General features: G+C 39.7%; 2 gene segments (V, D, J or C); both read right to left on the bottom strand.

Moving 5' to 3' along the window:
• Positions 1–1,596: 1,596 nt before the first annotated feature.
• LOC133067380 (T cell receptor alpha variable 8-3-like) lies at positions 1,597–4,102 on the bottom strand. The segment is given in 3 exon segments: positions 1,597–1,822; positions 3,338–3,779; positions 3,890–4,102. Coding segments are annotated over 2 exon segments (450 nt in total).
• An 8,561-nt stretch (positions 4,103–12,663) lies between these two features.
• On the bottom strand, positions 12,664–13,591 carry LOC133067029 (T cell receptor alpha variable 26-2-like). The segment is given in 2 exon segments: positions 12,664–13,064; positions 13,552–13,591. Coding segments are annotated over 2 exon segments (441 nt in total).
• Positions 13,592–16,697: the final 3,106 nt, after the last annotated feature.

The raw sequence follows: 16,697 nt of genomic DNA, 5'->3' as shown, positions 1-16,697 counted from the left end.
AAACAGAAAAAAAGAGTGGAAGAAAGTTAGCAGTGATGAAACACAATTTAAGATTTACTTACAGAAAAGGATGAAACTAAAAATGAGGACATTTCATAATCTGACACAGCAAAAAGTCAGAGAGAGCTATGACTAACAGCTTTAAGGAAGCAGTTTTAAATGTGTCATTTAAAAGGAACCACTTTTCAAGTTTCTCTAAAAACACATCAAGAGAAAGTGGGAAACCTCATCCTCAAAATTATACATAATCATTCTGTGTACCAGAAATTAGGGAAAATTTTAATCAAGGAAGCCCTCAGCTGTCTTATTTATGAACTTCACATTTATTTACTAAAGGGTTTTTACTGACAATCATATCCCCCACCCAAATTCGTATATTGAAGCCTAATTCCCAGTACTCAGAATCTGGCTGTATCTGGCCTTTAAAACAGTCTTAAGATAAAATGAAGTCATATGGGTACTATCAATAATTAATAATTAAAATTAAAAATTTTAATATCCTAGCATATGAAATGTCACAAAAAAAGGAACTTGAAGTCATAACCTTCCAGGTCTTGGTTCTTTGCCTATTTGAGTGACCCAAACCTTTATTCCAGAAAGATCTGAGTTTTCAATGGTCCTGTATTAGTTTTGACTGCTGATGTTTTCCATTAAGCTTAGTCACTGGACAGGAAAGTAGTAAGAGGCTCCAAACACAGTATTCCTTGCTTCTATTGTATGAAAGCAATGCAATATCCTCTTGTTATTCAAGATCAGTCACTCCAGCTAATAGGTTCTTTATTCTTCCATGTTGAGTTAATGGTTAGAGAGCCCAAAATATCCAGTCTCATTGTCCATTGACTGGAGCCATTGTTTTGCCCTCTGGTGAAAGAATTCTTCCCTTAGGGACTAAGATCTCCAGATCTACATGCATAAAGTTGCCAGCTTGGAAATCTATTGAAGTTTGTTAATGGATTATTAGGTGTAACAGTGAGAGGAGCCACTCCCTTCTTTTGATTCCAGGTCCCATGTATTCTGGCTACATGGAGACAGTAACATACAATGGTCTCTGATTCAAAGCACAAGCTGAACCCTGTTACACACAGCGCCATCCTATCATGTTGTCTTCCAACAGGTACTATCTAGAAAGTGAAAGTCGCTCAGCCGTGTCCAACTCTTTGCAAACTTATGGACTATAGAGTCCATGGAATTCTCCAGGCCAGAATACTAGAGTGGGTAGCCATTCTTTCTCCAGGGGATCTTCCCAACCCAGGGATTGAACCCAGGACTCCCGCACTGTGGGCAGGTTCTTTACCAGTTGAGCCACCAGGGAAGCCCAAGAATACTGGAATGGGCAGCCTATCCCTTCTCCAGCAGATCTTCCTGACGAGGAATCGAACCAGGGTCTCCTGCATTGTTTGTGGATTCTTTACCAGCTGAGCTACCAGGGAAGCCCTGATTAATTACTGGAAAAGTCCAAATTGTTAATTTCATAGATAAAGTAGTTCAAGATTTTCATTTTATTCCTAATATAATTTATTATTGTAGAAAACTTCTAAAAAATCATACAATCATATAAATAACAATGAATTATTAATAAAAAGAAAGAAGGGAGGGGCCCAGGGAGGGAGGAAGACCACTTTGATTTCACAGGCAGAGTTAGGGTTGGGAGGTTGGATTATGGTCTTCCAGCTGCTTGGAGTCCTTGGTATAAGACTTATTTTTCTTCAAACTCAGCTTGAGTTCAGAATCAAAAAAAAGACTTCAAATAAAAACTTCTCCTAGATAAAGTGCCCCCTGTAGTCCTTCAGGGTGTGTGGTTTAACCAATGACAGTGAGTCACCTGGAAAGAGAGGTAGAAGAGAGTGTGATCCAAAAAACAGAAAGGAAGGGAGGAAGGGAAAGAAATATTAAATGAGCATACATTTCTTATTCTTAATTGTGTTTCTCCAATAGCCCATTTACTTTCCTTATACCTACCCAGCAACCACTTAAACACATTTATGACAAACCATATCAGTAGGTACTAAAATTATTGTTATTTTCAGAGTCACCATTTCACTAAGATAAACCATGGTCACACTCTACTTATTCCCTTTACGTTTTGAGAGCTCCTGTGCATGTATCTCCTTATACATTCTGCTGTTGCTGCTCTTTAATCATTGAGTCACTTCCAGCTCTTTTCGACCCAGTGGACTGTAGCCCACCAGGCTCCTCTGTCCATGGGATTTTCCACGCAAGAATACTGGAGTGGGTTGCCATTTCCTTCTCCAGAGGATTTTCCCAGCCTAGGGACTGAACCTGCATCTCCTGAATTGGCAGGTGAATTCTTTACCACTGAGCCACCTGGGAAAAGTTCCTTATACATTATAGTGTAGGCCAGATAGGCAACCAGAAAACTCCCTCCTCCTCCTTCTCCTCTTTCTCTAGAGTACTCATCATGTTCCAAGTCCTTAAGAACACAAGGACTAGAAAAGCTTCTTATGCAATTCTTCCCATCCTAGACAAAAAGTTTACATGTATCACAAATTTATACTGGTTCCAGTATCATCCTAGTATTCATTAAAATTCTTATCAATATTCTAACAGAATTTGAACTGCTAAACTTACTACCTGATTAATTACCACAATTTTAACATATAAGAATCCAACTCTAACATTCTAACAGTGAAATCATACAAGAACAGGGTGAAAGCAAGGCAGGGGGGAAAATGTCCATAGCTGGAAGAAAGTACAAAGGAGTTATATTCACAAATTTCTGGTGTAGATTTATAGAATTTAAGAGAATACCAAAAGAATGAGGAGCTACTTTTATAACTGAGAAAAACTCTTTAGATGAATGAATTATAAATGACTTATAAATCTCCACTCTCCTTAGGTACTAGTCTTAAATAGTTGCCAGAACTAACATGACTATAACAGTTTTCTAAGCCCCATAAGATTCTAATCAATCTCTTTAGTGTTAACCAACTTCAGAATTCCTCCTAAGTGAAATAAATATTCAAAGAAAATATTCTAACACTTTGTGACCAACACAGTGAGACCCATGGGGAAAAAAATTCAAGAATTTTTTCTGTGAATGACCAAGTTAAGGAGGCAAATTTTCAGGGAGAGAACATGAGCAGTTCATCTTTTGTTTTCTGTCTTGAGCGAGACACAAAGTGGTAAATGAAAACCCATACAGTCAATCCCTTAAAACAGTCAACCTAAAGGCAAGTCCTTAAGCATCTGATTAGTACATGATAAGAACATCATTCTAGGATCTTAACTATTTATTGTTACGTGGTTTCTAAACGAAGTAAAAAGTTCCCGAAATAAAATTTATCAGACATGGAACTGTAGGCTTATATAAAAGTACCTCTGTCTGCTCAGCTCTCTTTGCCTCATTTGCAATCACATAGCAAAAGATCGCTTAAAATAAAACAAGAAGCGATCTTGAGTGTCTGAAAACTCCACCACCGCGAGTGGTTTGTGTTCAACTCCTCCTGCGGTCCCAGGCACTGTGTCACTCAGTGCACAGAAGTACTCAGCCGAGTCACTCCAATGGGCTAAGAATTTCCTCAGGTTGAAGGAAAATTCACTGCTTTTAAATTCAGCCACGAAGCCTCTAATGCCTTGAACCACGGTGTTCCCTGAAAAGTACTTGAGGAGCAGCTGGGGTCTTTGCCTGGGGTGCTGGACATACCAGAAGAGATAGGGAGTTGCACCGTAGGAATAGTTACACTTCAGCTCCAATGAGGTTCCTTCAGAGACCAAAACAGGATCATCAGGCTGGGTCACTGACTGGCCTCTGGAATCTCCTGCAAAATCAATGTCACATCACTAAAAGCAATGCAGACATCACTATGAAAAGAACTGTATTTGTAGTAAGAGTCTGTTGAACGACAGACCACTAAGAAATTTTACTCACTCAGGGCAAATATCCCCAGTATTGAGATGAGCAACAGTAGCATGGCTGAGCAGTGGAAACGCTGTGAAGTCTTCTCTGAATGATCTCCCCTGAGCAGACAGGAAAGTGGCAGGAAAAAGAAGTTTAAGGCTGGACAAGTTCCCTGCTAAGATAAAAATACAAAAGCTGCTGAGATGAGCCTGCAGCTTTCTGATGTTTGATGTCTGATTCTTCTCTCTTGTCTCTGCAAAGAGCTCAGCAAGCTGCAGGAAGAACTGAACAGAGGAAGCTGAACAAGATCTTTAGTTTGTGCAACATCGCCCTCTGAAGGCCAAATGTAGAACCAAAGATTCCAAGGCCCCACGGAGAGCTAATCAGTGTCTTCCTTTTACTTTTTTGAGCTATATCAAAAACTTCTGTCTTCCCAATATGGTTTTACCATCCCAAATGTATGATGGTGTGTTAGTCTTAGAGTCTATAGAAATTGAAGAAAAAGAAAAGAAAGTGAAGTCACTCAGTTGTGTCTGACTCTTTGCAACTCCATGGACTGTAGCCTACCAGGCTCCTCTGTCCATGGAATTTTCCAGGCAAGAGTGCTAGAGTGGGTTACCATTTCCTTCTCCAGATGATCTTCCTGACCCAGGGATCGAACCTGAGTCTCCTGCACTGCAGGCAGATGTTTTACCATCTGAGCCATCAGGGAAGCCTATAGAAATTAGATGTCATATGAAAGTAGAGTAACCAGTTACTTCACTGAGAAATCAGTTTTTAAAAGGTATCTCAGAGTTGGAATTTGAGTCTACAAGAATCTTTGGAATTAAACTAAATGCCTCAGACAGCTCTGTCATGGTGGTGATGGAAGATGGCAGAGATGTTTTCTTTGACTAATGCTCGTGAGTCCACATGATGCTTGTGAAATCTTTTAGACATAAAGACAGGGCCCAAAACTATAAGACATTGGTGAAGAAAATTGAAGGAGACACAAATAAATGGAAAGATATATTGTTCCCATGTATTGGAAGAATTAATATTGCTAAAATATTCATAGTACCCAAAGCAATCTATAGGTTCAACGCATGTGGGCATGTTCAGTGGTGTCCAAATCTTTGCAACCTCACAGATTGTAGCCTGCCAGGCTCCTCTGGCCACAGAATTTTCCAGGCAAGAATAATGGAGCAGGTTGTCATTTCCTGCTCCAGGGGATCTTGCTGACCCAGGGACTGAACCCACATCTCCTGAATTGGCAGGCAGATTCTTCACCACTGAATCACCTGGGAAGCCCATAGTTTCAATGTAATCTGTATCAAAATGCCAATGGCAATTTTCACAGAAATAGAAAAAATAATCTTAAAATTTTTATAGAACTAAAAATGATCCTGAATATCCAAAGCAATCTTGAGAAAGAATAGCAAAGTAGGAGGCATCACACTTCCTGACTTCAAGCTATATTACAAGCTAGAGCAATAAACCTGTTTGATGTTGACATAAAAACAATCACACTGATCAATGGAATGGAGAGACCAGAAAAAAATTCACATATATATGACCAGTTAATTTACAATAAAAGAATATACAATGGATCAAGGACAATGTTTTCAATAAATGGTGAGAAGAAAACTGCACAGCCACATGCAAAGGAATGAAAGGGCACCCCTATTATACCCCATAAAAAAATCAACTCAAATGGTTTAAAGACTTGATCATAAGACCTGAAAACATAAAACTCATAGAAGAAAACATCAAGCTATTTTCAATAACATATATGCATCATGAAAGCATTAAAGTAGTGAAATAAGTGAGATACAGACAAATATTTAATGATATTACTTATATATGGAATCTTAAAAAAGAAAAAAAAAATAAGCTTATGGAGAACAGATTGGAGATTGCCAGAGGTAGTGGTCAGTACTTCGGTGCAATCTCAAAAACTGTGGAATGATCTCTGTTCGTTTCCAAGGCAAACCATTCAATATCACAGTAATGCAAGTCTATGCCCCAACCATCAATGCCAAAGAAGCTGAAGTTGAACGGTTCTAAGAAGACCCACAAGACCTTTTAGAACTAAGGCAAAAAAAGATGTTCTTTCATCATAGGGAACTGGAATGCAAAAGTGGGCAGCCAAGAGATACCTGGAGTAACAGGCAAGTTTGGCCTTGGAGTACAAAATGAGGCAGGGCAAAGGCTAACGAGTTTTGCCAAGAGAACACACTGGTCATAGCAAACACCCTCTTCCAACAACACAAGAGAGACTCTACACATGAATATCACAAGATGGTCAATAGCAAAATCAGATTGCTTATATTCTTTGCAGCCAAAGATGGAGAATCTCGATACAGTCAACAAAAACAAGACCAGATCTAGTACTTTGGGTCTAGAATTTTGGTTTTGTCCTCTCCCCACTCTATCTTCTAGAGGATTCTGTCACCTAATTAGGTAGAAAAGTTGGTTCTGCCATGATAATATTATTGCATTTTCCTCAAAAGAACCTAAGTTAATTAGGGTACCCTGTAGTAACTAAGATCTCCCCCCTTCCACCCCAAAATGCACTGGCTTAAAGAATGTGACTGCTCTCTCAAATAAATACCTCCATCTAGGTGAGAGATCAGGTTGACAGGGCAATTCTGCTGGGTGCAGTGATTCAGGGGTGCAGGCTCCTTCCTTCTTGGTGCTCTTTCATCCTCTAGGGTATTCCTTGACTCTACACATGGACATCAACAGATGGTCAATACCAAAATCAGATTGATTATATTTTTTGCAGCCAAGATGGAGAAGCTCTATATACAGTCAGCAAAAAAAAAAAAAAAAAGACCGAGAGCTGATTGTGGCTCAGATCATGAACTCCTTACTGCAAAATTCAGACTTAAAGAAAGTAGGGAAAACCACTAGGCCATTCAGGTATGACCTAAATCAAATCCCTTGCAATTATACAGTGGAAGTGACAGATAGATTTGAAGGATTAGATTTGATAGAGTGCCTGAAGAATTATGGACAGAGGTTTGTAACATTGTACAGGAAGCAGCAATCAAAATCATCCTCAAGAAAAAGAAATGCAAAAGGCAAAACGGTTATCAAGGAAGCTTTACAAATAGTTGACAAAAGAAGAGAAACGAAAGGCAAAGGAGAAAAGGGAAGATATATCCATCTGAATGCAGAGTTCCAAAGAATAGCAAGGAGAGATAAGAAAGCCTTCTTAAGTGAACAGTGCAAAGAAGTAGAGAAAAACAATCGAGTGGGAAGGACTAGAGGTCTCTTCAAGAAAATTAGAGATACCAAGGGAACATTTCATGCAAAGACAGGCACAATAAAGGACAGAAATGGTATGGACCTAACAGAAGCTGAAGATCTTAAGACATGGCAAAGATACACAGAAAAACTATACAAAAAAGATCTTAATGACATAAAAGACCAGGATGGTGTGATCACTCACTAAAGCCAGACACCTTGGAGAGTGAAGTCAAGTGGGCTTTAGGAAGCATCACTACAAACAAAGCTAGAGGAGGTGATGGAATTCCGGGTGAGTTATTTTGAATCCTACAAGATGATGCTGTGAAAGTGCTGCACTCAATATGCCAGCAAATTTGGAAAACTCAGCAGTCGCCACAGGACTGGAAAAGGTCAGTTTTCACTCCAATCCCAAAGAAGAGCAATGCCAAAGAATGTTTAAACTACCATACAATTGCACTCATTTCACGTGCTAGCAAAAGAATGCTCAAAATTCTCCAAGCCAGGCTTCAACAATATGTGACCTGAGAACTTCCAGATGCTCAAGCTCAATTTAAAAAAGGCAGAGGATCCAGAGATCAAATTGCCAATATCCACTGGACCACAGAAAAAGCAAGAGAATTCCAGAAAAACATCTACTTCTGCTGCACTGACTAAGCTAAAGCCTTTAACTGTGTGGATCACAACAAACAGTGGAAAATTCTTAGAGGTGGGAATCCCAGATCACCTTGCCGGCTGCCTGCAAAACCTGTATGCAGGTCAAGAAGCAACAGTTAGAACCGGACAAGGAACAATGGACTGGTTTCAAATTGGGAAAGGAGTATGTCAAGGCTGTATATTGTCACCCTGCTTATTTAACTTCTATGAAGAGTACAACATCAGAAATGCTGGGCTAGATGAAGCACAAGCTGGAATCAAGATTGTAGGGAGAAATATCGATACCCTCAGATATGCAGATGACACCACCCTTATGGCAGAAAGCAAAGAGGAACTAAAGAGCTTCTTGATGAAGGTGAAAGAGAAGAGTGAAAAAGCTGGCTTAAAACTAAACATTCAGAAAACTAAGATCATGGCATCTGGTCCCATCAGTTCATGGCAAATAGATGGGGAAACAATGGAAACAGTGACAGACTTTATTTTCTTGAGCTCCAAAAACTGAGGGTTGTGACAGCATCCATGAAATTAAAGATGCTTGCTCCTTGGAAGAAAAGCTATGACAAACTTTGACAACATATTAAAAAGCAGAGTCATTACTTTGCCAACAAAGGTCCATCTAGTTAAAGCTATGGTTTTTCCACTATTCATGTATGGATGTGAGAGTGGGACCAGAAAGAAGGCTGAGCACTGAGAAATTGATGCTTTTGAACTGTGGTGCTGGAGAAGACTCTTGAGAGTCCCTTGGACTACGAGGAGATCAAACCAGTCAATCCTAAAGGAAATTAACCCTGAATATTCATTGGGAGGACTGGCACTGGAGATCCAATACTTTGGCCACCTGATGTAAAGAACTGACTCATTACAAAAGACCCTGGTGCTGGGAAAGATTGTAGGCAGGAGGAGAAGGGGACGACAGAACTTGAGATGGTTGAATGGCATCACCAACTCAATGGACATAAGTTTAAGCAAGCTCCAGGAGATGGTAAAGGACAGGGAAGCCTAGCATGCTGCAGTCCATGGCGTCGCAAAGAGCCAGACATAACTGAACAACAACAACAAAGTGGTCAGGGATGTTGGGGGAAATGAATGAAAGTGGCAAAAAATAAGACAGAGTCCATATTGATGAGAGTAGTGCTGCCATGTTGAAAGAAGTAACTCTGGTTGGGAAGGCTTTGCCTTAAGGGCCAAAGGAAATACAATTACAGAAACCTCTGTGGCCAGAGGAGACCACAGCAAGAGACCAGTCTCTGGGGCTTCCCTGGGGGTCCAGTGCTTGACTCCACACTACCAGTGCAGGGGGCACCGGTTTGATCCTTGGTCAGGGAAGATCCTGCATGTCACAAAGCCAAAAAAAAAAAAAAAAAGAATGATCTCTGAAAACCTGGGAATGGAGACATTCTCTGTTTTCTCTATGACTAATGAGGCCCCATGACAAAAGTCAGAAAGTGTATTTTCTTTGATTCCAGGAGAATGAGCCCAGTCTTCTCCTGGGGTTTTTCATTCATGTGTTCCTTCCTGTCAAGACTAACTTTCATGTAAATGATGTAGTAATCTGTCAGTTTGTAAATTTGTAGTCTGTAATTGTGGACTTTTGATTCATAGTCCTGCATAGTTACCTCTCATCTCTTCCAAATTTCCTCTTAATTAAAAGAGTAGAAATACAAAGAGAATAAGCCAAAATCCTTAAGAGTAAAAATATTAGGGATCATCAAGAGATGAGAGATTTACACATATTTCCAAAATACAGAGAATAAATGGCATGATATTGAAGATGAAAGTTAGGGGAAAAAAATAGTAAAAATTAAGCTATGAGGAGAAATTCTTGCTGGCTCTCAGGCTTAGTAGTCATTCTATCTCCTCTCAGTGTCGCTGGGTATTGGCAAAATCCAGCATGCATAAATTCAATGTCCACAGGACTGTTTGAAGCCTTGGAAAAGTGCTATTTCCTCTGCACTGGAAGAATGCAAGGAAATTCTCCAATTGTCTATGGTGGTAGAAGAAACATCTCATAGTTGAAGAAAAGAGGAGAAATAGAATATTCTCCTTTAAAGATGATGACAGGACTCTAAGACATATATTGATTGCCAGAAAGACTAATGAGTCTTCACAGACAGCTCAGAACACCAAAAACCATGGTTCATTAAAAACGAGCAAAAATGAAGTCATTGAAAAATAAGGAAAGAGAAACTTGAAAACAAAACAGCTCTGCTTTAGGTACTGAAAAGACCTAGCCTTTCAGTTGCCATATGCTTTATCATGCTCTTGTGAAGTGATGGAAAATTCATAGTTTTTAAATTTTAGAAAAAGAAAAATTGTAAGTTGAAGGACAACTGAAAAATATAGTTGTCAGCAGACCTAGCCTAGAAGAAATGCTTTAAAAGTTTTTCAAGATTGAAGGGAAATACATCATGTCAGACACATTATCAGAGGAAAACTCCATGGTATCAGAGGAAACTGCATCTTCAGGAATGAAGGAAGAATACTAGAAAAGGTAAACAGCCAATAGATATAAGATCTCTTACTTATCCTTTCCTTAAACCTTAAAACACATACAACTATTTAAAGCAAAAGTTATAACATTCTGCAGTAAGGTTTTCAGTGTCTGTAAATGTAATCTATATGGACAATTATAAAAAAAAAAAAAAACCCTCAGTACTGATGGATAAAGAGACATATTGTACAAGATTTCAACATTTTCCATGAAACAGAACAATATTAACTCTAACTGGGCTTCCCAGGTGGCTCAGTAGTGAAGACTCCGTCTGCAGTGCAGGAGATGAAGTTTCGATCCCTGGGTCAGGGAGATCCCCTGGAGAAGTGTCTCTATCCCTTGATTTCTTAGGAATTGCAGCTGAGTCAGGTTTTCTTGAATGGGCTTTCCTAGAAGAGGTCATTTTAGCTCAGGGATGAAGACTCTTCTGAGAGACCTCATTTGTGCAGGAGACTAAATCAATCAGAGATCAGACCTAGTTTCTTGTTTGTCCATCGCCCAAGGAGGGATTGGCAACCCACTCCAGTATTCTTGCCTGGAGAATCCCATGGACAGAAGAGCCTGATGGGCTACAGTTCATAAGGTCACAAAGATTTGGACAGGATCAATAACCTCAGATATGCAGATGACACCACCCTTATGGCAGAAAGTGAAGAAGAACTAAAGAGCCTCTTGATGAAAGTGAAAGAAGAGAGTGAAAAATTTGGCTTAAAGCTCAACATTCAGAAAACTAACATCATGGCATCTGGTCCCATCACTTCAAGGCAAACAGATGGGGAAACAGTGGAAACAGTGGCTAACTTAATTTTTCTGGGCTCCAAAATCACTGTAGATGGTGACTGCAGCCATGAAATTAAAAGACACTTACTCCTTGGAAGGAAAGTTATGACCAACCTAGACAGCATATTAAAAAGCAGAGACATTACTTTGCCAACAAAGTTCTTTCCAGTCAAGGCTATGGTTTTTCCAGTGGTCATGTATGAATGTGAGTTAGACTATAAAGAAAGCTGAGTGCTGAAAAATTGATGCTTTTGAACTGCAGTGTTGGAGAAGACTCTTGAGAGTCCCTTGGACTGCAGGGAGATCCAACCAGTCCATCCTAAAGGAGATCAGTCCTGCGTGTTCATTGGAAAGACTGATGCTAAAACTGAAACTCCAATACTTTGGTCACTTGATGTGAAGAGTTGACTCATTGAAAAAGACCCTGATGTGGGGAAAGATTGAGGGCAGGAGGAGAAGGGGATGACACAGGATGAGATGGTTGGATGGCATCACTGACTCGATGGACATGTGTTTGGGTGGACTCTGGCAGTTGGTGATGGAGAGGGAGGCCTGGTGTGTTGTGATTCATGGGGTCGCAAAGAGTCAGACACGACTGAGCCACTGAACTGAGGATGTAAGCACAGCACAACACATTGCAACAGAGTATGTTATTTTATGCGATTTAGAAAAATGCACTGTTACCCTTGCCTGCTTGAAATAGTTTCCCCTTTGTAAATTTAAAAAAGTGAAAAATTCTGCTCTCTGTAGAATTGTTTCTTAACTTTGGGTCTGTTTTTTATTTCATTCTTTTAAAACCTGTTTTATTGAGGCATACTTGACATCAAATAAGTTGCATATACTTAAAATGTACAATTTGATCATTTTTTACAAGGTGTACAAGTGTGAAATCATTATTATAATACAGGTAAAAGCATGTGCAGGACCCCAAAGGTCCTTGGTGGCCTTATTCTTTGTGCTCCTTTTTAACCCCTCCTGTATATCTTCCTACCACATCCCCCCTCCAACCCCTGTTCAGTCCGAAGCAATCACTAGTCTGCTCTTCCTTTCTGTAGATCAGTGTGCATTTTCTCTAGTTTTATGTAAATGGAATCCTAGAGTATATACTGTCTCCTGTCTGGTTTCTTTCAGCGTATTTATTTTGAGATTCACCCATGTTGTTGCATTTATCATAGTTCATTCCTTTGAATTGCTGTATCATATTCCATTGTGTAGTTATACCTCCAAAAGTTTTCTCTTGCCCTCTTTATATTTAAATTTTTATTTACTTGCTGTGATTGTGTTGTCGTTGTTGTTCAGTCTCTAAGTTGCATCCAACTCTTTGCTACCCCATGGACTTAGTATGCCAGATTCCTAAGTCCTCCACTATCCTTCAGAGTTTGCTCAAATTCATATCCATTGAGTCAGTGATTCTGTCTAACCATCTCAGTCCTCTGCCACTCCCTTTTCCTTTTGTCTCCAATTTTCCCCAGCATCAGTCTTTTTCAATGCGCTGACTCTTCACATCAAGTGGCCAAAGTATTGGAGCTTCAAACTTCAGCAACAGTACTTTGTTGTGATAGGAATACTTAAACTATACTCTGTTAGTAGTTTTTAAAGTGTTCAGTTCAGTATTGTTAACTAAGGATATGACTATCACATGTTTTCACGGGTGTAGTAAGGTTGCCTTCCAAACCGGCTCTAACAAGCACACCGCTGCTGCTTCCCTTCCCCAGCAAGGACACACCGCACAGATGCAGCCCCGCCTGTCCCAGTGTGTGTCTCTCAGGACGCAGGAGTACACAGCGGTGTCTCTCACGGTGACCTGGGGCAGAACCAAGAGGCTGGACTTTCTGTCTTTGGCGATGCTCAGAGAGGCCATCCTATTTGTCACATTGTTGTTCAGACCATGAATCAAGTACTCTGGACCCTGGTGGGGAATCTGTCGATACCAATATATGTGCTCACGTCCACTGATTGTGGAGTGATTACAGGGCAAGTGCACAGGTCCTTCTTCAGCGCCCTCCGCTGAGTTTGGCTGTGTGGTCTTAGAATCTCCCAACATACCTGGGGTATTGAGAAACAGTTGATCAGCTCTGGATTGTCAAATCAGGGTGCACCTAAAGGGCAGGTTCATAAACATTCCCATAAACATTCTCTGGCCTTGCCCCATCCTTGAGTATTTTCATGAGATTTCATGTCCTGTGTGTTGCACAGGACAGGAGAATTACTACTCGTATTTATTACTGAGCTAGTCAGAGCCACAAGGCCAAAGATAAGTTGCTGTTTTCCATGATCCTTGGATTTCCTGAACCCCAAAACTTCTTACAGCCAAAAAGCAGTGAGATTCATGGGGGCTCTGTGAGTATTGGATCTGATAACTTCTGATAATGATGCTCAGACTCTCTAGAAAACACATAGACACATAGAAACACGCAGATGCACATTCTTCCCAGCAGTTTGGTAAAGCACAGTGGGAGAAGTGAAAGCAGCAGACATCTGCTCTTTGACTTTACCCACGAAAGCAGTTCTTTCTTAGGCCCAGATCACTTGCCCAAAGCTAGGAGAAGACTTATTCCTGTCACCAGTCTCATAGTTGAAGTCCCAGGCCTCAGAGCTCAGGATCTGTGTCTGAGCCTAAGTTGGGGGAGGTCCCAAGTGCCAAATCAGCCACCACTTGCACAGCCCCACACCAGGCAGCTCATTGGGGTGTTCCCCAGCCAAGCATCAGCTGTCTCTTGGTTGGGTCTACTCACACCCCCGAACTAAACATAAATCTAAACAGAGTGTAACACTATTTTCCCAATATTTAGCCCTAATTCAGAGAGCCTACAGTATGATTACTTTCAAGGTCCAAACTCAAATCAGCTATGTCTGAATGAGTCTGAATGAATCATTTCTTCCACAAGGAGGTTATCCATCTATTTGTATGACAAGGAAAAACCAACCACTATTGGTGATTTGATGCTCCTTTGAGCTGGCATGAAATGTCATTTAATCCAGGAAACCTATGTTGAGCCCTGGGGTATGGGGGGAAGAAGGGAATTCCTATTTATATTCCCAGTCAGGGGAAAGAAGTCTCAGGAACAGCAATATATATATACAGTTTAACTTCAAGAGCTAGAAATGTCTTTTTGGTGTAAAAAAAATTACCATAAGTTAAAAATCAAATGGCACGGTGGAAGAAAATATTTGTAACATTTATGACAAAAAATAACTTTATAGTTATATAATACTGCTGTTCTCAGTCTGATTGGAAAAGAAAATTAGAATCCAGTCTGAAAAGGCAAGTCACCTGGTAAGCGGGTCTCCTTACTGACTCCTGGAAAGATGTCTTGAGCATCTTCTAAGTGGATTTTATTGGATCCCTCAGGTTTGATCCAGGAACAGATGACTTGAATTTTACTTATTCCTATTCCACCTGAGCCTTCTTTAATGCATACTTTCTCCTCTCCCTGCCCATGCTTAGGGATGGAATGCATTGAGGACACTAAGGAGATGGTAAGAGAGGAGGAGACGGGAAAAGAAAATATTGAAAAGAGAATGAAATGAAACCATCTTATAAGAGAGATGAAAATAAGCATAAGGCATTTTCTTTTGTTATCCTCAAAGCAGTTATTAACAAAATGTGAAAGAAATTGAAAGTCGCTCAGTCATGTCCAACTCTTTGCGACCCCATGGACTGCAGGCTGCCAGGCTCTTCTGTCCACGGAATTCTCCAGGCAAGAATACTAGAGCGAGTGCTGTTCCTTTCTCCAAGAGATCTTCCCACTCCAGGGATCAAATCCAGGTCTCCCACATTGCAGGCAGATTCTTTACTATCTGAGCCACCAGGGAAGCCTATGGATAGAAAAATAATTAAGATTACTCATCCTATTTAGCTGTAGTAACTAAGCTTATTACTCTACTCTAGGAACAGATATTTGGCCACTAAAATTTCAACTATTAATCATCTCTCTTCATTTTTTCCCTGTGAGTGGGTCAGCTCTTTGCTCTGCATTTAGGAAGGGGGTTACCCAGGCCCTTGAAGCTCAATGTGAGATTATGAAGTAGAAGGTGATGAAGAGGAGGAAAATAGATTCTTTGTATAAGTCACTGATAGCTTCTCCCTCACCCTGTTTGGAGCTTTGGTTTTCCAGAGTAACAGCCCCCTCTTGTGACTGCATACATGAACTCCTTTCCTAAGAAATGGAACAGAGCAGCCACTGGGGCTTTGTGTTTCAACTCTAAGAATAAGTATCACACAGGAGCTCCCTCTGGCCCTCTAATGGCAAGGTTTCCTAACAGTTTTCTAAAGATTGAATTATTTTCAGTCACTTGGGAATTTTAGAACACATTCTGTAACATTTTTTTCCTCACAGAAATAATTCTAAATCCCCTCAATCAAATGCCTTTTACTTCCCTTGTTGTATTGAACTTTCCATGTTGGAGCACAGTTTCCAAAGGCCCCATAATTCATCTTTAGCATGGGACTTAGTACAGGCTAAGCACTTAATACTAATTTGTTGGGTGAATGTATTAATCAATATATACTAGGAAAAGTTATGTGGAGTGACTCTAAAAATTATTCCAAACCAAAGCTTCTAATTTTGTGGTAAATAAATTGGATACAAGTATCCAGCTGTGAAGATAAATGCAAGAACAAACCTAAGAGGAAAATTAAAATAGACAGCACACCAGTTCTTAATTTTTATCCTACAAAAAGGGCAAATTCACATATATAGGAAAGGGAAAACTTGGTTTTGAAAATGTGGTAGTTTATGGCATGGTGGTTGTGTAGTCAATGTTAATTTAATCACCATTCAATGTATATCTACTGCTGGTCAGGTTATAAACTAACAATTAAAATTTAAGGCTGGTGTAATATATAAATGATAGAAATATATATGTTTATAAATTATTATGCTACATTATATATTATTATGTTATATTATATATAGAGTATATATAATATATACAATAACATATAATAGTAGAAATATATAAATGAGAGAAATAATGGGAGTGCTGAAGGAAACATGAAAGTTAAGAGTCATTATATCATTTAGGTACATGATAAAAAAGTCAAGCTCAAGTTACAACTTTTTATCTAGTGTTTCTTACTGCAATGGTCAGATGGTATGGACAATCCAGACCAAGCACAGAGAACCGTAAAGATTGTGGCACTTTTTATTTTTGTTGATTTGTTTTTACATAATAAGTTCTTTGTGATACAATTCATATAAGATTCAATTCACCCATTTAAATTGTACAATTTAGTGTTTTTTTTTTTTTTGTATATTCACAGAATTGCACAGCCATCACTAAAGTCAATTTTAGAATATTTCATGATCTCTTAAAGGAACCTATAGCATTAGCAGACCCTCACCATTTCTCCCCATGAAATTACATCTAGGCAATGACTAATCTACTCTCTTTCTGTCTTAGTCCATTTAGACTTGTCAGGCAAGTGTATGCTCCTCGGCTCTTTCTCTTGTCGCAACAGGATTTGGAGTGACGGACTTTGAAGCCCTCGGTGCGTCACAGCTGTTGGGTCTTGGACAGACCATGTTATAGCTCTTAGACAAATCAGTGTTACAGCTCTATTTTATTTAGATGATAATAGCAGGAGAATTCATCCTCGAAGTGTGAGGGCATGTGAACCCAAAAACGCGAAGACAATAGAGTGGAGGAGCATGCCAGCTTGTGGGAGAGAGAGAG

The sequence above is a fragment of the Dama dama genome, chromosome 12, assembly GCF_033118175.1.
Source record: "Dama dama isolate Ldn47 chromosome 12, ASM3311817v1, whole genome shotgun sequence".
NCBI lineage: Eukaryota > Metazoa > Chordata > Mammalia > Artiodactyla > Cervidae > Dama > Dama dama.
Note: the sequence above shows the minus strand (reverse complement) of the source record. Positions and strands in the feature narration are given on the sequence as shown.